This window comes from Glycine soja, chromosome 4, assembly GCF_004193775.1.
Source record: "Glycine soja cultivar W05 chromosome 4, ASM419377v2, whole genome shotgun sequence".
Lineage (NCBI taxonomy): Eukaryota > Viridiplantae > Streptophyta > Magnoliopsida > Fabales > Fabaceae > Glycine > Glycine soja.
Genome location: NC_041005.1, coordinates 7,431,693 through 7,455,567, shown reverse-complemented (window position 1 = coordinate 7,455,567; position 23,875 = coordinate 7,431,693). Strand labels below are relative to the sequence as shown.

The following is a 23,875-nucleotide window of genomic DNA, read 5'->3' as shown; positions in this document are numbered from 1 at the left end:
GCGTATTAACTATAACGATCTATATAAGCTCGCGCATGTCTATTCAATTTTTCCGTTCCATTGGTTTGTGGTAGAAATTAGGATGCTCAACACAAGGGAAGGTAAAAGGGAAATCTTCTGAGATAATTAAAAGTTGTTTGGTTCCATTGAGAGGAGGGAACCGATGGATGAGATTTTGATTAAACATTAATGCTTAATCAAAAATTAATTGAGAAGAGAAGAAGGGGGAAAGTAACTATTTTCTTTTTCTTTTTCTGAGACGGAAAGTAACAATTTTTAACGGCGAATAGGTAAATAGCTATTTGTTTGGTTTACAAGGGGGGAAGGATTTTATAAAATAATTTATTTTGTATCTTTTAAAGAATAAGAATATTTTAGTCATTGAAGTTGGATGAAAAAAATAAATTATTCTTATTCTTGTAAAGTTGTTATTTGGTTCCCTCAAATCAAATATTTGAGAAAAAACATTTCCTTCAAAATGTCTTAAATTCAACTATTTTCCCTCTAAATTCTTTCAATTATTGGAGAGAAGTAAAAGTTACATGAATTTTTTCTTTCATTTCCCAAAAAAGATTTCCATGATTGGTGCCATCTCCTATGTAGAATAAACAGAATCATGGGAGAGAGCTTAGGTAAATGAGGCAATTGTCAAAGGGAATCTTCAATAAGAGATCTTAATTTAAGATTTTAATCATCTTTTTGATAGATTGCATGGTGTGTTATATTGATTTTGTAAATTTTTTTACTCTAATAATAAAATATAATTTTGAGATATTAAATTATTTTTTTAAACCCTCACTATTCCTCCAGTTCTCCTATTTTGCTTTCTCTCACACTCCTCCACCCCTCACACTTCACCACACCACCCACCCCCACCATTTCTCCCTTCGTGAACTCCATCACCACCATCTGCTCCCTCCACGAACCTCACCATCCTCATCTACCTCCACCCCAAAACCCCACCCTCACCCTCTCCTACCTCTGCTTTGCGACCACCATCTCTATTCTCATCAACAACATGCAGAGGCAGATTTGGTACTCATCAATCCAAATTTGTCCTTTTTTTATTTTATTTTTATAGGTTTTGTTGTTCATCTCCTCTCCTCCCTTGCCTTCCATTTTTTCCCTTCATGGTAGTTGCTATCCACGGGTCTGTTGGGCAAAGAGACAAACAATTTTTTTTTTTTGGAAGCAATACGGATTTTGGTGGTTCTTGTGGAAGAACCAGATCTCTACGTGAAGATTTGGCTGTTAACTCCAATAGTAAATCTTAGAAAGATCGAATCTTGAAATTAAGATTAAGATCTCCTTCCAAGAATCACTGTTGGAGATGACATAGGCCTAGTATGGGTGATAAGTTGAACTTATTATTATGATTTTTTAAGGAATAAATACATAAAATCATAGTAAAATAACTGGTGGGTTAGGACACACAAGTCATCTTGAGTTTTTAATCCATGACGGAAAAAAAATCAATAAAATTTAACCCTGCATTTGTAAATATAAGGTAATTTTTGATAAAAACTAAAATACATTTTACAGAAGCACTGCCTTTGAATACTCAAGAATTTATTCTGTTCAAATTTGACGAATTTAAATAATATAATTATAATATTTCAAAACTAAATTTAGGATCCCGTCAAAATAAGTGAAATTTTCAGAATTCATATTGAGCACTCTTCTATCTATTATTAACTTCATCTTTTCTTTTCATGTGAGGCCTTAGGCAAACGAGGTTGACTAAGCACTCTTCTATCTATTACTAATTTCAAAGAATTTTATATCTTTAATAACTTTACTTATTATGAATTTTAGTAATAAATTTTGTTAAAATTACTTCTTCATTGAGTTTTCTTTTCATTTGAAATTAAAATTTTGTTATTTACACATAAATTACTATTAATTTATTTGCAGTCTCTTGCCATTTTGATTGTTAATTAATTTTCGTTTATAGTCTTTGGGTGAATGTTAGTATATATATATATATATAGTTAGTTGTGTCAGTACTTAAATTGTATAACTAACCAACTAATTCTGTTAGTCAGTTAGTTACACTTTCACTCTGAATCGATAAGAATTCACAAACATGGCTTCTTCTTCTTCTTCTTCCTCCTCTCTTCCTAATCTTCATCCATCACATCGTGCTGAAGTACGCATCGTGACGAAGGCGTCTGAACTCCCCGCTGCATTTCTTGCACCCTCCCCGTCGTCGAAGCTGGTGATCGGTTTCGACAACGAGGGCGTGAAACTGGGCCGCGATGGCACTCTCTGCGTGATGCAGCTGGCGTTCGACGACGCCATATACATCGTGGACACCATCGAAGGCGAAGAGAATCTCGTAATGAAAGCTTGCAAGGCGGCGCTGGAGTCCGAACACGTGACAAAGGTGATCCACGACTGCAAACGCGACAGCGAGGCCTTGTACTTCCAGTTCGGCATCAGGCTAAACAACGTGGTGGACACGCAGATCGCGTACTCGCTCATAGAGTCGCAAGAGCAAGGAAAGAAGGTAAACGACTACATCTCCTTCGTCGACCTTCTCGCAGATCCGCGTTACTGCGGCGTAGCGTATCCGGAGAAGGAAGAGGTTCGCTTAATCCTGAAAAGGAACACCGAGTTTTGGAGAGAGAGACCGTTGACCGAGTATAAGTTGAATGCTGCTGCTGCTGATGTTCGTTATCTTATACACATTTACCACAAGATGATGGAGAAGCTGAGTGAGAAATCTTTATGGTATCTTGCGGTTCGTGGTGGATTGTATTGCCGGTGTTTCTGCGGGAACGCTGAGAATTGGCCACCTCTGGCTCCGGAAGCGCTGAAAGATGAGAACGGAAAGGGACCGGAGGAAGAAAGGATTTGGGTGTTGGATATTCCGGCGGGAGGGTGGGCGAGAGAAGTTATTGGGGACGGAGGGATAACAATTAGGAATCTTAGGAAGGCCAGCGATGCAGAAATCCACATTGTTGAAAGGCCACCGGATGACAAGGCCTTCATCATCGGAACAGAGAAGGAGGCCAAGAAAGCCATGGCTATGGTACGTGGTGTCTGGGAACATTCCGAAATCAGTTAGCTAGTTGCCTTACCTTCTCTTTCAACCTAACTTTTCTATAGCTTTCTATTACATATTGGCTTCAAGGATATGCTGTTGCTACTAGTTTGTTTTTTGTTTTTGTTGATATGTGAACAACACACATGTGATGTGACATACGTATGATTCAATGTTTAATTCCATCAAATTTAGTATTCCCCAATGTACAATTTTTTGTTAGAACTAGAACACAATTAGGGATTTAGTTACATAACATACATGTTTGTATTGAAAATACATTAGTACTTGATTTGTTTACTTTTTTTAATGATATATTTGATTTGAAATATATTCGAGTATGACTTACTTTGAAAAAAAAAAGAAGCTATGTATAACAAAAGAGAAAAGGAAAATCATATCGTGTATATATATATATATAATGAGGAAAATAGTCTCTTGTAAATAATACTTGTATAATTTAGACTGACAAAAGAATTTGCTTTGCTGAAATATGGGGTATACTTTAGAGGATAATATGATTTATAAGTGTATTTTCCTTTCTAAACTGGAATCTCAGACCATAGTTTGAAGGTTTCCGCAGTTGCTTATGTAAGTTTGTAGGATTTTCAATAAAATATGTTCACAATTTCTTTGCCAAAGTCCCAATGGTAATAAATCAGGGCAGGTAATGTAAAGCTAGTATAAATTTAAAACTAGAATCTATAATATAAAAATAATGTTTTAATATATTGTATCAGGTAATGAAGATGATTATTTATTTTAATCATCATAATATCTTCTTCATTTGCAATTATAATATCATAATATTTTGAGGTAACCCACATGGAAAGTGGAAACTCATCTATTTCAAACATCTCATTAATAGTTATCCGTTTCTTTTATCTTTCTTTCTATTATTATTATTATTATCTCTCTTGTATTTATTCACGCACAAAATAGAGGTAAAGAAAGTTGCAAAATGTTTCTAAAGTGCGTCCGTCGTCGGAATCTAAAAATTGATGTATTTTAATCCAATTCTCACACAAGCAATTAGTTTGCGAAATAATAATTTGATTGGCTAACGCATGCTAATTAATAAAGAACAAATGATGAAGAAGGTTTGATTTAAGATGAAATACAAACCGGAATGACAGAAGAAGAGTAGCAAGCAAACAAACAAGAAAAAATGAAAGACAGAGTACCGAGTGAGTGACTAGACAGTGGCTTTGCGGTTTCTATCCCATGCCTGCGTCTTCATGTGATGCGCCGTCGACGAACACACTATCCTCAATCCAATTCCCATTGGCGCCATCAACATGCTTGAAACCCACCACATCTTCCTTCGGCATCCAACACTTTTTCAAAATATTGAAAATGTCTTTTGTTATTTTTAGTTACAAATAGCATATTAATTTTTTATTTTATTTTTGCAGTACTCTTTTTTTTTCCATAAAACCACACTCCTTTTAATATAACTTGTTTTCATTGGCGTTCTTTTGTGAATCTTTGTTATCATCGGTGGTGTACATGCGTTGTTTATAAATATACGATTAAGTTCGGTGGTTTTTCGTTGCCAGAAAAGAAGAAATGTATATTAAAAAAATTCAAAACATATGGATTGATAATCTATATAAACCATACGGATTGTCAATGTGAATGTTTTGAATTTTATTTTAAATTATAATTTTTTATATATTATTTTATTTAAATTTTTTGATAATTAAACAAATTTGATATTTAACTGGATGTTATATTTAGATGTCTATTACGGTAATTAATAATTAAATAAGTTAGATATTTAATTAAATGATGTATTTGGATGTTTATTACAATGACTGAAAATTAAACAAATATGATATTTAATTGAATGATGTATTTTGATGTTTATTACATCAATTGATAATTAAATAAATTTGATATTTTTTTATATATGTAAATTTTTATTAAATCTATGATTTTTATTTACAATTTATACATGTAAATAAATTAATTATTAGATAAAAATTAATTATGTAAATTTACATGTGTATTAAATATATATTAAAAAATTTAATATTATATATATAGCAATATTAATTATTTATAATATAATTGGTCTATTAACTCAATTGGTTAGAGTGTTATGCTAATAATGAAAGGTATAAGTTTGATTTCTGCTTGGACCATTAATTTTAAATTAATTCCAAAATTATATTTTTGGGAAAAAAAATTCTTACGGATTAGTAATTCATATTGAGCCTATAGATTGTCAATAAGTCTCATACGTATTGTGCTTACAAAAGGGTAAAACCGATATTTCACACATTATGCTGTATGCACCAGCAAAAATACTAGGTGGCCCTAGCAGTTCCTAACCCTTCACTACCAGGCCCAAATCATTTTGCTTTCTCTTTCTGGGCTACTGTTACTCTTTTTGGGCTTTTCCTTTTAATAAATTACACGAGGCTGCGAACACAGTTTGATTCGATACTAACCTAAAATAATACTTTGTGTTGGCGATGATAGATTAAAATTAAAACAAAAAAAGAAAGAAGCATTACTTTTATTTCTTTTGGAACAATAAAACACGCGTGTGCTAGAGATTTCTTTTTTCATAAGTATATGATGGAGAATTAATTATGATGCCAACAACCATTCCAATTGATATACATTATTAGCGTAAAAAAAAATTGCACAATCAATCAATAAAAAATCACCACCAATATTAAAATATTTGTGATATTGAGATGCTGATATATAATTACTCTTATACAAGTCTCTTTTTTGGTGAGGTGCTAATTCTCTCCTTGCTTCAAACCTTCACTTTCGTTAGCCGAGACCAAATTGATCTAAATCATTTCCTCCATCTGCTGGGGAAAAAGAAAAACATTTTGCCAAATAAAATTGTTTATGATGAAAACTTACATGCACAAGAAAAAAAGGTGTTTTAGAAGTAATGACATCATTTCCTTTTTCTGAATTTCAAGTTAGTTAACAGAGAAACAAAGTAAGGAAAAAGAATCCTAGCAAACCATTAAAATATCTCAAGTATGGTGTCTATTCGATAACTTTATATGTGTTGAGTGTTGACTAATACCATTGCAATAAATAAAAATATAAGTCTGCCTTTCTGGTCATTTAGGAGATGATTTTGAAGGTAGTTTGCCGAATGGCCGCTTTGTATCCTCGAAGGAGAGGATTGTAGTGATTTTTTAAACTTGTAATCCCTAACACTTACTAGAAAACAAACTTAGTAGTTGGTATCGTGTCATCATTCATACGCTTTCCGTTCTTTAATTCGTGTCTAGATAGTTAAACAAACATTAATTTACCTTGTCCGTTAATTCATTAGCTGTTATCATTAATGTTTAAAAGGGGCGCAAACAAACAAAACCCACTTAATTACGGAACATGGCCACAGAAACACGAAGACGTCCTTTGTTACTGATTAGTGTCTGTTTGATATCGGGTTTAGGGTTCAGAATTGATTTTTCATATATTTTTACATATTTAAATTCATATTAAAAAAAATTCATAATTAATTCTAAATCCAAAATTAATTATGAGTTAAATTTTTTTGAATAGATTCTACGATAAATCTAAAAAATTTGTAATGAATTTTACTTCATAAAACATTTTTATCAAAACATTTTTTAATTAAAATCAATTTTATCAACATCCACGTATACACTAAATCTCATATTCAAAATCAGATCTATGAGTTATTTCTTTGAGCAAAAATTAACATGCATGTAGACCTTTCTTTTACTCTTGTCAATTGCCATGCTACTTTGCCTCTTGGAAAGTAAGTAATTAGTAAACATTAGACCACATATATTAGTTAATATATTTTATATGACAAAAATAACGTTTCAATGTTTTAAATTCATTGGGAAAAAAAAGTGATGATAACATATTTTTTAACACATTTCTTTATACAAATGATTAAAATATGTTAAAAATTATAAAATTAAGAAAAAATATCATTAAATAATATGTGAGATTCATTCAATTTTAACCAATAAAAAATAATGTATTAAAGAGTGTAATTTCAACATTATTTCTCCTGTTGAGAAATTAAATGGTTCAAACTATCCTACCTGCGACATCACTTTATGAATTAGTGTGTCGGGTTGCAAATCTCATATCACCATGACAAGAGATTCTGTACTTGTTGATCATGCACAATAAGAAAATATAGATGTTTAACTGTGCAGTGTTGATAAGTCCACTTTTCACGCTCTCTTAAGGCCAAGAAGGAACTACAAAATCACAACACTTTCTTTATGACTCTGGCTCTTTATGGTTGCCCCTGGCTATCACATTTGCCTCTTCCATAATTCTTCATATTCTACCAAAATATATTATTAAGGTCCCTACTCTTTCAATAGTGGACACAATTGTCCCTGCTTCACTGAGCAATAACTCTAGATAAGTTTTATTTAAAGAATATATATGTAACAACAATAATAATCAATGGGTTAATGGGTCGGGATGAGTATAAAAATTGAAATCCATGACTAAACCCACACATAAGTAAGTTTGAATAGATTAAGTTGAGTTTAAACATTCAAAAATCCAATCCAAAGTGATTGTATTGGTTTGAATTAATTTTGATTCATAGGTGGCTCAGCAACTTATTTTTATCTTTATTTATTGTAAATGATGACAAAAGAAAACAAAAAAGAGTGTAAAAAAAGTGAATGTGGATGAGCATTGAATGAGGAATTAAAAAAGTGATGAATTGACAATTTATGTATGCAGACTCATGCATGAGAGTACTTAAAATGTGTTTTTATTTCTTGTCTTCTAAGATATACAATGTTTGAGAGAAAAATACTAATGTATATGGTGAATGAGAGAATCTAGGATTTTTATTTAATGTGTAAGGGACTTTATAATGTTAAGTAATGAAAAAAAAGGTATAAAAAAATATGTGATTATTAATTTTATATTACATTAAAAAAATAATTTATATTATTTTAGTTAAATTTATGTATCATATTTAAGATTAATTTTTCTTATTTTTAGTTCCTTGACATGACACTAATAACATAACATTATTATTAATGTTGTATTAATGATGTGACATGAATTGACACATAGCATTGACATATTTATGAAATTATAGGAAAGAAAAAAAAAGATAAAAACTTAAAAATTCAAAAACAAACTTAAAGGAACAAAAATTCAAAAAGCGTATTATTAAGTATATTAGAAATATATTATATTAATATTATTAAAAAGTTACACTGAACCGTGTAATTTTTTGAATGGAAAATTATAAAAGCTAATACTTTGATGACTGAAGAGAAAAATGGAAAGAAGGAGGTTTGGGGATATTGGATTCTTTAATAACGTGCACTGTTGCAGCCATAAACTCCACGTGTGTTGTGGCAGTAGGCAACAAGAGCAACGAAGGGCAATTGGGGAATTTAGAATGATTAAAAAATGGATAAAAAGAAAAAGAGGAAAATCGAAAAATCCAACGGGCAGTGTAACCGGTAAGAGAAGGTATTGTATGAGTGGAGCCCAGCCAAGAAGAGAGCCAACTGTACCCAGCTGTATCCCACCCTTTATGTTCTTCAACCAACTAACACACTTACACTTGTTCCTTCCAACTTCCATTAGCATTACCTTCTTTCCCTCCCGCCATGGATCCTTGCCCTTTCTCCAGACTCACCGTTCGCAACCTCGCCCTCAAAATTCCCGTCGCTTCCAAACCCGCGCGCTCCGTTGTTCATCCTTCTTCTTCTCCCTGTTTCTGCAAAATCCAGCTCAAGAATTTTCCTCTTCAATCCGCCGTCGTTCCCTTCATTCCTCCGGATTCCCTCTTCCCTGACTCCCTGGTCCATCCTATCGCTGCTACTTTCCACCTCAGCAAGTCCGATCTCGACAAGCTCGCCGGCAAATCCATCTTCTCCGCCAAGCTCTGCCTCAAAATCTCTATCTACACCGGCCGTCGCGGCTCCACCTGCGGCGTCAGCTCCGGGAGACTCCTCGGCAGAGTTTCCGTTCCCTTGGATCTCACCGGAACGGTAGCCAAAACCACAGTGTTCCACAATGGATGGATTAGGATAGGAAAAGACGCCAAAGGCTCTTCCGCTCAGTTCCATTTGAATGTTAAAGCCGAACCCGATCCTAGATTCGTCTTCCAGTTCGACGGCGAACCTGAATGCAGTCCTCAGGTTTTCCAGATCCAAGGCAACATTTCACAACCTGTCTTCACCTGCAAGTTCAGTTTCAGAAACAACGGCGACCGAAATCACCGTTCCAGGTTAGCTCTCTTCACCTCTCACACCATTATTTTAACCTAGAATTAGATTCTATTTGAATTACACTAGTTGCTACTATTAGGTGCTTTACTCTTTATAGACAAGGAAAATTGAAAATCCAAAGTTGAATTGAATATATTATCACTTTAATAGAAGTTTGAATGTGATTGCTTCTGAATTAAACAGAATTTGGTTGGTTAATTGGTTTTAGGAGTGGTTCAGTTTAGGAAATTAGGAGTCAATTTGAGGGATTTGGATTTCCAAGGGTATAACCGTTTCTGCTATGTTAGCGTGGTGTGTTTCGCGTGTTAACGATGTGGTTATTCTGTTTCGTTCAGGTCGTTACAGTCGGAACCGGGAGGTTCTAGAAGTTGGTTGAGTTCGTTCGGAAGCGAGCGCGAGCGACCGGGGAAGGAACGCAAGGGATGGTCCATAACGGTTCACGATCTTTCCGGTTCACCGGTGGCCGCAGCTTCTATGGTCACGCCTTTCGTCGCTTCGCCCGGTTCGGACCGGGTGAGTTGCTCCAACCCTGGTTCGTGGCTAATTCTTCGCCCGAGCGACGGCACGTGGAAGCCATGGGGGAGGCTCGAGGCGTGGCGCGAGCGCGGCGGCTCCGACGGCCTCGGCTACCGCTTCGAGCTCATACCGGACACCAACGGCGGCATGAGCGCCGCCGGTATAGTGCTTGCGGAATCCACGCTGAGCTCCAACAAAGGAGGGAAGTTCGTCATCGATTTGAGTTGCCGCAACGCCGTTAACGGTAGCGGAAATGGTGGATCTAATGGCCGTGCGACGCCGGGGAGCGCGACTTCACCGGCGTGCAGCCCGAGGAGTAGTGGAGATTATGGATACGGTCTCTGGCCTTATTGTATGTATAGAGGTTTTGTGATGTCGGCGAGCGTGGAGGGTGAGGGGAGGTGCAGCAAGCCTACTGTGGAGGTGAGCGTGCCGCACGTGAATTGCACGGAGGATGCGGCGGCGTTTGTGGCTTTAGCGGCTGCCGTTGATCTGAGCGTGGATGCGTGCAGGCTTTTCTCTCAACGGCTGAGGAAGGAGCTGTGCCAGCAGCTGGATTTGCTTGGCTGATTCCGCTGGTTTTCTTTGTCGTTTCGTGTTTTGCCCCCTGTCGTTTGTTTTAAATTTTTTTTTTAGTGGGGTTGTTCATTTTGAGTGAGAGGCATTTTACTAACTAACAAACAATTTACAGGCTGTACAGAGGAAGGAGAGTATTAGAGTGGGCGTTGTGTATTCACGTGTGGCTTTTTCATTGATTTTTCTCTCTCTTTTTTTTCATCAGTTATGGGAAATCAAGAAAAAGCTTTTTTTGCTTTAAATATTTTTGATAGCAGAACTCCACTGCTGCACATTCGTGTTCATGTTTTTTTTTTTTTTTTTTTTTTTCTGTATCTTTCATTGTTTTGGGTTATTTAAACTTGTAAATGGTAGTCTCTGAACATATTGCTTTTTTTATTTTTAAATTCAGTGAACATATTGCTTTGTGTATTAAAAACTGACAACCCATTAGTATTTCTGTAGTAGTACCAAGTTAAGTCGATATTTTATTCTTTGCCAAGTTGTTTAGAATTCAAGTGTTTTAATGAAAGTCATAAATGTTCTGTAATCAATTATAGTTGAAAAGAGAACGCCTAACTCTATAAAGTAAATGGATATTTAATAAAATTAAACTGATTGTTTAATCAATCTATAAAATAAGTTCATAATTACACCTTTTAAATGGAGTATATTTCTTCCTTTTAAATTGTACTCTGCCTTCTATGGTTTTTATGTATTTTTGGTAATATTTTTAAAAATTAAGATGTTTATTTGCAGCATTGTCTTTGTTTATTATTATTGTATGTAAAGAAAAATATTAAATGTTTCAATTTTTTAATAAATCTAATTTTTGTTAAAAAGTTCATTTCAACAATTTGTATAATTAATAAAAAATTTAAGAAGTTTGCATCATTTATAAGATAAGTAATGAGATGGGGAAGTGGATATTTTATTTAAGCTGTTTTAAATATATAAATTATATTTTAAATTCATAATAAGTAATTTAAATTATGAGTTTTATTATTAACAATTTCACTTAAAAATTATTTAAATTCAATTTAGATATAGATAAAGGTCAATTGAAGAAAATACTGAAGACAGTTAAGAATATTAAATAGATAAATAAAAATAATTGGAGATAGTTGAGACGAATTTCATAGTAAGGTTATGATGGATAAAATTAGTTAGAAAGTTAGCTTATTAAATTATAAGTTTTTGATAAAATTAGCTTATAAAGTAATTAAAAAATATAAAATGACATAAAATTAATAAAATCATGATTTATTTAAAAATAATAATAAATAAATAAAATAAATGTATTGAGGATAAAAAAAAATTATAAGTTACTAAAATAATCTTGTTAATTGAAAACAAATTTTTCAACTAGTAAAAATAATCAAAAGTTAATTGAAATCTCTAATCAAAGATAACCTTAGGAATAAAATATTTTTCCAAACAATGTAGGAATAATACATGAAATGCATACTTTAAAGAATAAATATTTAAAATGTCTAAGTAAGAAGAGTGAAAGTCTCTCTATCTTTTTTATTCTAGTTTATAATGTAAAAATATTTTTTATCTAAATTTAAAGAATTTAATTTTCATGTATTACAATTGTGACGGTAAAGATTTTGATAATAGAACATTGTTACCCATAAATGATAATTTAAAATCAAATTCATTTTAAAATTTTGTATAATACAAAAAAAATTAGCTAGAATAGAACATCGTTACCCAAGAGGTGCTGTGGAAGAATTAGACCAAGCTAAAGTGCCGATCAATTTTAATTCCGGGTTAATAATAAAAGGTGTTAGATTGAGTAATGTGGATGATAGCTGTAACGCAGTGATGTTGCTGCTGCTGCGTGCAGGCTGAAATTCAGTTCCGGCGTGCTTTAAGGGAGGTAATTATATACAAAGTGAGAAATTAGGCACATAATCATATGAGTCATGGGATTAATAATTACGCAAATTATATTCATGGATTTCAAAAATGGGATTCTCTTGTTGCACGAGCGCCAGCGAATGAATTTAAACAATAGAGTATTATTCTATCATAGACAATTAACAAATCGTCAAGATTTAAAATAAAATTAGTATCAGAGTCATAGATGATTATATTCTATTGAGTTCGGTAATAAAATATTTTTATATTATAAGAAAACATGAAAAATACTACAATATTAACATTTGTCATAATAACACCAAAAGCTAAAAAGGATTGATGGTGTGGAAAAATAGAAAAATAAACCATTGTTAGTATTTATTAATGGGGTAGAGAGAGGGTACCACTGACAGTGTCTGAATAATGAGAACTTACACAGACATTGTTATTTTGGCAGTGCTTTGGGTAATAGGTTAGGTCACCAGATTTAACAGACTTTTATTGGAAAGTGAAGAGGGATTCGGAGTAATGGTTAAAGAACTTCACTGACCGAGCAAAGCAGAAGAAAAGAACGTGATCACACGACGACTCACGCTCCACACATTAGCACCCACGCTCCACTCTTGACTAGGTCATGTGCTTTACCTGGTCTCTGCCATGTTACCAATTTTCGTATTTTTCACTATTGTAATTTTGAATCTCATTATTCTATGATTTTAATTCTTTAATACATTTTTCTATAAAAAAATATTTTAAACTTTTGACGTATTATCCTCATTTTTTTTCTCTCATTTTTCTTGTATATATTTTTTTAGAAACACGATGAAAAAGTCCTATTAGAAAGCATAAAACTATAACAAGTGACAAAACTTTTCTTCTAATACACAGTATTTCAGTTTGACATTGTTAATTAAGATGGAACATCAATTGATTCATACTTTCAGAGTTTTTTTTTTTCTTTTAGTTTAACCCACATGTATATGTCCTAGAGATAATTATGAATGACAACACTTTACTACTTTCAAAGTATTTCAGGTACTTGTACATTAAACTCGAAATTATATGTTAAGATAAAACAACTCATATTAATTAATACAGTCGTTCAATGGTACACTTTTGATGGTTTGTATATAAAACACTCAATTTTTCATCGTCGATAAAAATTTCTGGAAACTCATCAAGTAAATTGTTTTAAACATTTATTTAATTTACTCAAATCCTATGAATTAAAGATTTAAAGTACGTAGTATTAGATTTGTATTGGATTGTATAGACATTAGACACCTCTATAAAATTTTTTATGTATTCCATATTTACTATTGTACTATATCTACGACTAAAATATAAGGAAAAAAAATCTCTATGTGAGGATTAAAATATAAGTAAATTTTATCATATTTATTTATTTATTTATTTATTTAATGATATCATCTTTAAAGTATTCTTTATTTAATTAGAATTTTGTTTTCAACAATATTTTCTTTTATTATCTTATGCAATTGAATATAATGTGTACTTTACTAAATGAATTACTTTTTTTGAATGAGTTTATCAACATTAATGATGTATTTTTAATTAACCTGATTAACTTTTTTCTTATATTTCATTCCGAAAAAAGTATTTCTCAAAAATTTTGTTTTTTTTGTTATTTGTATTTTCAGTGGTCTATTTAAAATTATAAATTACTTTTTACTTTTCTTTATATGTTTTCATTCCACACTACCATGTTCATTGGCTGCATGCATTGCCTGCCTCTATAAATTGCCCAAATGCCGCATTGTTTTGTTGGTATCACTTTATTTCATATATTATATAATTATATAATAATATAAATTCCACACAATCAGCCTTTTGCAAGGTTACTTTAACTTCATACAAACTTATACATTGAACGGAAGAAACGATCAAATTAATTAATTATGCTTTACATACGACGTCTCGCGTTTGATATTGTGTCATTAACTGCTTATTATTCATTGTCGTTGAAATTTAGGGTTAAAAAAAATCTTAAAAGTGAACTTAACGTACCGTTAAAATGGGCAAATAAAAATTACTACTATATTTATTTTAAATTAATGTTAGATTTTCATAATACCTTGTTATTAATTCTTTTGATTACTTTATATTTAGATAATTAAATAAAAATGAATTACCTTCAAATCTTAAAAATATAAAAAACACTTAACACTTTCTTCATTTAGTAAATAAATTATTAATAAGAAATTTTTGTAAGAAAAATAAAATAATATTTGACCATGCATTCTTTTTTAATTTATCTTTGACTTAAAAAAGCTAGTTTTATTTTTTCTAGAATTTTTCTAAAACTATTTGTGAGATAATATAGTTGTTGGAAATGAATGAAACCAAAAGGTGCATCGTGGCCAGAACCACTGTTTTTGGAAGTAAATTTTTGACATATTTCTAGTATAATCCGATACTTGGTCTTGCTTCCCAAAATTAACACAACAACATGCTCGAAAATGTGCACCCAACTGAGCCAAGATCAATCGTGGTGGAGTCTCACTATCGGTTCCCAGAAGGAAACAAATAATAACAAGGAAAGAAAGTGTATCATATCACAATTCACAAGGACACAACACAAAGTCAAAAGGAAGTAAGGAACCCCGATATTCTACATGAACTCACTTGCATTGTCACTACACCATTACCTACACCCCCCAATGGAAGCAAAAGAAAAAAGATGTAGTACAAAAACATTTCACGAGTGAAAAAAGAATTTTGTACATAGGTGTTCGATCATGTTGTAAATATGATTGAATTAACATGTAGTAAAGTGAGGTATAAGTTTATCTAAAAAGTTAATTACTCTTAAATAAATTCGTGGAGACTCTCATAACATGGACTATACCTTTAAAATTGAGAAGATTCAATAACAAAATAATCAACAAACTTCAAGATTTTCATGTATTAAAAAAAGTTGCTAACCAATGTATTTTACAAATATAAGTCATAACTAAGGATTCATTAAAAGAGATAGCGCCATTTTAAGTGTATAGTACGTATATAAGGATGGATACAATACTGGCTGAAGGAATTTGATAATTTGTTATCTAAAAAAAAGGAAATTGATATTTTACAAAAAGCCATATTGCCATTATAAATATACTCATTCCACGAACAAGCCAGAATTGTACAAACGGAAGGGTATTGTGATTCAACGAATCCAACAACAACAATGTGTTCGTTGAAGGCAGAGCCAGATCATAACTTACGACTCTTGGAGGGACGAGAATCCAACGTTTTTGCTTTGGCCTTTTCTTGTTGAATTTCCCATTCATTTTCGTTATTCGCTTTGATAGCTGTATTTTTTCCTCTAAATAATAAGAATAATAAATTGGATAGGATTATTATTAGTAGTAGTAGTATTTTCTCTCGAGTTGACTGTGCCATTAGAACGTATTTTTAAAAATATCACCGTGGATAAGGATGACCTTTTTTGGTTGTCATGATTGTAATTGTATCCAGCTCACAAACTCAGATATCAGAATTTTTCCACTAAGTTCAAGGTTTGCGAAATCTATCTAATTATTTCAATTCCAAATAAAAGAAGAAAATATGCTCTTACGGATAAGTCCTTCTAAAAATTGCTATACTAAACCTAAAAACAAAAAAAGTAATGATATATGATTCGTGACTGATTGAAACGGCTAGCGATGAATATAGTTTATATTACTTTTACTTGAATAATAAATTGGATATAATAATAATAATAATAATAATAATAATAATAATAATAATAATGAGATCAAAATTACACGTGTAACATCGACAATTATTATGTTATTTTTATAATTTAATATACAATATAATTTGAATTATATTTATATATTATCAGAATTGTTTATATTAAATTTTGTTAAAATTGAACAATAATGATAAGATAATCAAATGATCTATGTTTTAATATATTTTAAAATGTTTATAATGTGTTGATTTTAATCTATATAAATGAAATAATGTATGATTTTTTATTAATATAAAATTTTGTATATATAATCGACGTGAAAGAAATTTTCAATTTAACAATGAGTTATAAGAAAATATTATTCAATTGAAAGTTATAGAATAATATAATAGTTATCAAAGTTATATCATTGTTATTTGATATATATATATATAGCTTTACTTTTTTATATATAAAGTTCGGTTTGATTCTGTAACATCATTGATTGTCAATTTCTTGATGGCTTATACATTATAATACTTCACACAGTGATACTTCACTCAACTTCTTTATTGTTCAAAATCCTCTATAGGTAATCTTTTTCCAAACTTTGACAATTTACTTCAGCTGCTTTCAGGATCAACGACTATTCCTATAAATCAACACAAGACTTTTCAATGTGTTTTGTCCTCACTCACACATCTTCTAGTAAACTTTCTAGAACTCATCCCATAACTACTCTAAGTTAATCACACACTTAATTATAAAATTCTTAAATGATGGAGTATCAAAAAGTAAATGTATTTTGTTGATATAATCTCATACCTATACAACCTCTAAATTTGTCTCATTTTGGCATGACTTGATTGAGGTGTTTTTCCATTATTAAATAATTTAGTTTGGTTCAAAATATTTTGAATAATTACCATTGTTATCATGAAATGATGAATTTTTATGGTTGTTGACCATATCTGTATGATTTGTTAGTCGTTTTCTTTATAATAATATATAAATATATTTTAATCTTTTTAAAGTTAATTAATATATTATTTTTTAATTATTGTTTAATTTTATTAAAAGTGACTTAGTTTGTTGAATATATTTTTTTAAAAGACTATATATTTACATTTTAATTTTTCCCAAAACTATAGTTTCAAGATTAATTTTCAAGTTCAATATTTCAAATGGACCGACGACATGAATCTTCTTCCAGACTATAGTTAGTACTTTTGAAAGGTTATATTGAACAAAAATAATTGAAAAGTTAGTCTAAAGTTGTAAAATTAACTAGAGAGTTAATGGTTAGAAGTTGATAACCGGAAATTAAAAAATTAACTTATTAAATTATAAGTGTTATATAAAATTAGTTGTTGGAGTAGTTTGAAAAGTATAAAATAACAAAAAAAATCATAATTTATTTAAAAAAGATAATAAAAAATTTAATAAATATATTAAGGATAAAAAATGAAAAAAATATAAAAAAAATTAAAAATTAGAAACTAATGTCTCAAAAATACTACATAAACTAACATTTCGAAAAAGGTCAGAAACTATTATAAAACCTTATTTGTCCAACAACAAACATATAAAAACTAGCTGCCCTTTGTGGAAGCCAAAAATCTAAACACTTCATACTTCATAATTTTTGTTTAGATATACTTCATAGTTCGGTTGTGGTGAATTTTGAGAATAAAATCGACCCAATCACAATAATAGTTACGGTTTTGGATTGGAACAGTTTTTTTTTTCTTTCCTGTTTCCATTCACAAAATAACACTTTTGATTGTGTTTGTTTCAAGTCATATACATTTATTATCAGAAATGTGAGTTGGAAATGCATCATTCTCATGTTTTGGTATGAGATATAAAAAAATTATACCTAGGCATAATCTATTCTCAAGAACATATATTATACATAATATGTAATATTTCTATTCTCCGTAAAATGGTGAGAATTCTATGTTGACATGCAAATGGGAGTTATTCTTTAATATAATTTCTCACATTCACTTTATTTTATTTTTGATATTTTTTTAACTGAAATAAATTTTAAGACATTCAAAGAATGTTAAGTAGTTATCAAATATATCGATGAAAATAATATTTCAATGATAATATTTTCAGAAATATTATTTTCAAGAGTATAATTTAGTTCGTAAAATAAATGTCCCGCATATCGATTTATGAATTCCTCTAATAATTAAGTTTTCATTTAAAAGATGAGACTTATAAAATAAAGTTATATATATATATATATATATATATATATATATATATATATATATATATATATATATATATATATATATATATATAAGTGGTTTAAAGTGTTAATTAAATTACAAAATCACAAGTCATAATAATCTCAGTGACTTTTAAATTGAAATGTATTTGATGGTGGAATAAAAAACAAATGTAAGTTTTCACCCTTATCTTGATATAAATATTCATCACATTAGGTTTAGGTAAAATTTAAAGACAAATGTAGATATATAAATGAAAATTATAGTTTTTTATTTGCAGAAAGAAAATTATAATCCTAATTCATGAAAAAGAAAATTTCAATGAGACTAAAAGTGGAGTAAGAACTTCTAAGACAAAAAAAATCACCACAAATCTCCTAAAGAATGTCAAATTACTTGTTATGGTCTTTTTAAGTTCCTTGTATATTATCCCGAAGTTGGAGTTACTTGAAACGACATCGTTTCAGGGAAGGGAGTGAAGTGATAGAGGAAACCGTAGAACAGTGGTGGAAAAATGAAGGCATTGGGATGGTGGCTGATAGCGGTAGGCACGCTTCGATTGGCCTCCGTGTGGTTCGGTTTCTTCGACATTTGGGCTCTTCGACTCGCCGTCTTCTCCAACACTACAAGTAATTTCCACTCTTTCCTCATTTTACTCCAACAACACATAAAGTTGCTTACACTGATCATTCATTCACTTACATCGATTAGTAATTTAGATCCTCACTTGTTCCGAGGGTAGATATTGTCGGTTGGGTACTGCTACACTACTTGCTCACTGTTTCAGCGTCTGAAACGGGGCTTGTGTCATTCGATTTACTTTCAGAAATTAGTTTTTCTGAGTCAGACAATCGAAAACGTTAGATCCAATTCATGACAATGAGATCTTCTAGATCCCAATGCACCAGATATTGTTATTCATCTTTTTTCTTTTTTTAAGCTTTCACAAGGAAATGTCGTTGTTCCCCCCCTTTTTTGGGTCTCACAAGCTATCAGAATGTTTCCAGAATAGCTTCTACATCAATTATATTTTCAGTTCCCAATTTCCCCTTTTTTCATGTTAACTATGTATGTATTTATCACGCAACCGCTTCAGGATTTTCTTCAAATATTGAAGCCCTCTTTAGCACAATAAAAATGCAGGAGAGACGGTATTAGAAAATTTTGTTTCAGTTGTGAGATCATATGACAAGGTGTGATGTTCCAAGCATATGGCAGGCATTGAATTTTATATTTATAATTGGTAGGCAGGCCTAATTGTATTTTTACTCTCCACATTTTAATCTATTAGTTATTTTGGTTTTTCTAGTTTAAATTTTTTTAATTGTTTAAACGAAGTTTCTCGTTTCAAAATTCTATCTAATAATTAACAAAAATATAACAGGGTTGTGGTATATAATTGATATGTATAGATTTGTAAAGGAAAACTCTTTAAAACTTTTACACGAATGAATGATATGAATATAATTGATATGTATAGATTTGTAAAGGAAAACTCTTTCAAATTTTTTATTTTGTTATATTTTATGCTTTTCAAAAAAAAATATTTTATACATTGTTTATTTTGTAATACAAATGAATGATATGTTACACTTACACATTTGTTATATTTTGTTATATTTCTGATAGTTATTGGAAGTAAGTGTAGAGCGATAAGTTTAATTTGAACAATTGAAAAATTATGAAGACTAAATTTGAGCAATTTAACTTGGGGAAACTAAAATTGCAGATGAAGTATGTGGACAAAATTAAGCCTTGATAGTGATCTAAATGCCAACATGTATTATTATATCGACAGAAATCTGGTTTGGCTAAGTGGTTAACCTAATAGCAACTAAATCTTTTTGAGTGAGTGTCAATAAGAAAGCATAGGATGAGTTTGACTTGTCTCATAACAACAAACAACATATATGAAAGTCGGATTTTGATTGTACAGATGAGATGAGGAAATTTAGCTTGCTAGGAAAAAAGAACTGAATCTGTTTTATGAGTGTTCTGGATAAATTTATTGATGATTGTCTAATGTCTATCAATGTAAAGGATGGTGTTAGAACCTGGGAGGAGACAAAGGAAACAAGTCAATAAGTATTTTGATTATTTTTAAATTCCGAGGTATTTCACGTAGAGATTTAAGATCTTTTGACCCATTAAATATTGTTATCATCCTTGTGAACTGTATCGTTTGTGCTTGCCTTACCTTTTTGAGCCCTGGTTTAATCTGAATCAGCTTTGAACATCACGGATCTTGACAATGTAATTTTGCAATTTGTTTACATGCTCTTCCCAAGGTTATATGATATCCTTTATCATCTTGCAAGTTGTTCCCAATGTAACAATCAAAGTAATTGGATATTTGGAATTTAAATCCTTTTATCCACGTTAACCCTCTTTCATAGAGCATCACATGCTTGTGACGTGATGACCCAATTAATCAAAACAAAATAAACACTCATCTTTTAAGTTTGGTTGAGTCTTTACTGTAAGTGATGCCTACGACTGACAGAAGGAGGCTTTGTTTTCATCCTTTTGAAATGATATGATATGGCTTTGTTGCTTTCGTAATGAGAACAAATTTTTCAACACATTAATTTCAGAATACTCATCACAATGCATTAGCAAGTTGTTTTGCTGAACTTGTTTAAGCTTTATAATAATTCTAATTTCAAACAAAATCCTAATATGATTTTCAGAATGATCAGAACTGATATAAGTTTATTAATTTTTGTAGTGACTGAAGTTCATGGGCGCACATTTGGAACTTGGACTCTGTTGACCTGCACCCTTTGCTATATCTGCGCATTCAACCTTGAAAATAAGCCTCTCTACCTGGCTACTTTCTTGTCATTCATCTATGCATTGGGTCATTTCTTGACCGAATATCTAATTTATCATACAATGGAGATTAAGAATCTGACTACTGTTGGCATATTTGCAGGTATGACATTTTATTCTCGTGTCCCATCAAATTGGCATGCGTTACATTATTCTCTTTAATTTTAAACCAAAATTTTGTCTTTTTTTTTCCCTTCTTTTTTCCCCCTTGGCAATTATATTTTTAAATATACCGTGGCCTATCTGTTTAATCATGCCTGCGATGTTTAATTATAGGCGACGAGAATTTGTTGGCTTTCTTTCTACATTTTTAATCCTTTATTTTGTGCCATGTTTAACTATTTCAGTTGTCTTCTTGTTGTATGCATTATTTGCTACTTTCTTTTTGCTCTCCCCTAGTCAATAAACTAAAAAGAAAGGAAAAGAATCTTGTACCCCAATACATGTCTTCTACTGTGTACCTTTCGGCCCATTATTATTCTGAAACGACCTTGGTTTGGCTGATTTGTCCTCTTATGTTGGCATGATTTATGGATGGAACACATCTTAACATCTAAGTTTACTCATAGGAACATCGATAATATGGATGCTATTGCAATGGAATGCACACTCGAAAGTCCACTTGAAGCACTCTTAGCCTGCAAAAAGAGATGGGGCAAAAGTGCTCTACTGTGATTGGTGGTATTGGACCGTTAGGTACAAGAGATGCAGCTCTAGATATCTCATCCTTTTATTTGATTTTGAAGACATTTCATGTTGATACAAATATGTTCGTTTAGCAATTGCGGTTTACAAAATCATGGATGCAGTGCTTCACCATGTTTTTTTTAAGGTATGCCAAGGTAGAAGGGGGAAAGTATCCCAACTATGTTGGCACCCTAACCCTCAACCACCAAAACAACAAAACTGATGATAGCCATGCTAGCTTGTTGTTAAAAATGCAAGTAACTATTAGCTTTGCTCCGCTTTGCAGTAACTGATTTTGAAGAGATGAGATCCCTGCTGTCTGGAATTTTGAAGACGAATTCTAATCCTATTAATTTTCTGTTTAATGAGCTTCTTGTATTGCTGAAGGGATTGCGTTTGTAGTTAGGAGCATGATAATTTGCAAACAAACTTCGAAACTTCACGTCTAGAATAGAAGGTAATTTGTTTTCATTGCGAACAATTTTTTTATAAAAAAATATATAAATTGCCTCATATTCTTTGCGTATGGGCCTTAAATAATAAGTGAAAACAAATTATAGGAACATCGATAGTATGGATGCTTTCGAGTGTGCATTCCATTGCATTAGCATGCATAATAATATCCTTAATGACATGAAACAAAGTAGGTTTGAATTCTCTTTGGGTATTAGTGTAAGTAGTAATTAAGCTAGTAGTAATGCTAGTGTGCGAATTATTGGGACCAAACGGACTTATCTTTCATCTACACCCCTTATCATAAACTTGTGCCCAATTCGTCAAATCAATGTCACAAGATATATAATGCAGACACGGATCAAGAAGGAAAGAAAAAAAGATGTAGGCGTATTTTTTTTTAATGTTTTTGCAATTATTAAAGAATTTGATTTTATTTTTTTTGCAATTAAAATTTGACAGTGTTAAAACATTAAAGGTAAGTCTATAAACTTTAATCTTTTTTGATATGAGTCGAAATAAAGATGTAGTCAGCTAAAGAATTATTATTAAATTATATTGAGAAGTAAACATGAAATTCCACTTAAAAAGTGTTTAAAAAAATGTAAACATATTTGCTATCATTTCGCATCTCATACGGATGAACTGAGTGTAGTTCGTCATATCCTTCATCCGTATGACTCATAAGTTCAATTTAAAAGATTTTTTTTAAAAATATTTGTAACAAATTAATTTAAAATTAATGGTCCAAGCAAGAATCAAACCTGTGACTTTCAGCAACGGTCTAACCAACTGAGCTAATGAGCTAATTATATTATAAAATAAATAATATTGTTATACATAACACTAAAATTTTTAATGTATATTTAATGAACATGTAAATTTAAATAATAAATTTTGTGACAATTAATTTTGATATAAATCATACGAATTATTTAATCCGAATAATTTTTATAAATAAAAATATTTACTATTTTGATATATATTAAATTTTATAATAGTAAAATTTTTTAATGCACAAATGAGTAATTTAACATATTAATAATTAAAAAAAATAAAACTTTAAGGAATTAAAAAAAAAACCAAAAAACCAATACGGATGATGTTCATCCGTAATCATACGGATGAACTTCATCCGTATAATTCATACGGATCAAGTTGATCCGTATGTGAAAAATCTGTTTATGAGTCATCACTTAGCCAGAAAAAGTAACTTAAAAAGGAACAACGAGGCAGAGGTATTTTGGGCATTAATAAAAAATATTGGGTGCACAAACAATACTGTTGGGTACATCTAGCAACACCCGTTCAATTCCGAGGGAAGGGGGTGTGAGCCCACATCTTTTGTACGCTTAGCCATTTTTGTTGGTATCTATATCACGAGAGCATTCAATCTTGAAGGAAGTGGACCACCTAATACTACAAACAAAAACATTATTGGGTCCTGCCTGACTAATAAAAATGTCGGCGATTCCTTTTCATAACGAACCCAAACTAGCTAAAAATTGGAGGACCAAATAAAATATAGAACAAATTCATATGAAACAATATGTTACTACAACTACAAAAATTAGATCAAATCTTCTCGACACTTTAATCCTATTTGGCATGGCATCCCAAAATAAGTTATACACTTAACTTTTCAAATTCCTTAGCCAGAAGTTTTTTAATTTTATATTTTATTTTTAAGTGTGGAACATGTAAACTTTACGTGGAAGATTTTGATTATAATAATGTCTTGGCACAAGGAATA

The 23,875-nt window shown here is 31.0% G+C and overlaps 3 protein-coding genes across 4 annotated transcripts; all 3 read left to right on the top strand.

Moving 5' to 3' along the window:
• The first annotated feature begins 2,012 nt into the window (after window positions 1–2,012).
• On the top strand, window positions 2,013–3,242 carry LOC114408091 (piRNA biogenesis protein EXD1-like). Its single transcript, XM_028371212.1, has one exon. It carries the CDS (start codon window positions 2,087–2,089, stop codon window positions 3,068–3,070), a length of 984 nt encoding a protein of 327 aa, XP_028227013.1. The 5' UTR covers window positions 2,013–2,086; the 3' UTR covers window positions 3,071–3,242.
• A 5,161-nt stretch (window positions 3,243–8,403) lies between these two features.
• Window positions 8,404–10,741, top strand: LOC114409154. Its single transcript, XM_028372493.1, has 2 exons — window positions 8,404–9,284; window positions 9,621–10,741. The coding sequence occupies exons 1-2, from the start codon at window positions 8,662–8,664 to the stop codon at window positions 10,369–10,371; spliced, it is 1,374 nt and encodes a 457-aa protein (XP_028228294.1). The 5' UTR covers window positions 8,404–8,661; the 3' UTR covers window positions 10,372–10,741.
• Window positions 10,742–18,574: 7,833 nt separating this feature from the next.
• On the top strand, window positions 18,575–22,321 carry LOC114409153 (ergosterol biosynthetic protein 28-like). Of its 2 annotated transcripts, none has more exons than XM_028372491.1 (3): window positions 18,575–18,779; window positions 20,879–21,085; window positions 22,230–22,321. In XM_028372491.1, the coding sequence occupies exons 1-3, from the start codon at window positions 18,665–18,667 to the stop codon at window positions 22,304–22,306; spliced, it is 399 nt and encodes a 132-aa protein (XP_028228292.1). In that variant the 5' UTR covers window positions 18,575–18,664; the 3' UTR covers window positions 22,307–22,321. The 2 variants fall into 2 exon arrangements, with proteins under 2 accessions (XP_028228292.1, XP_028228293.1); XM_028372492.1 differs by lacking the exon at window positions 22,230–22,321 and adding an exon at window positions 21,552–22,055 and having other exon boundaries at window positions 18,578–18,779.
• Window positions 22,322–23,875: the final 1,554 nt, after the last annotated feature.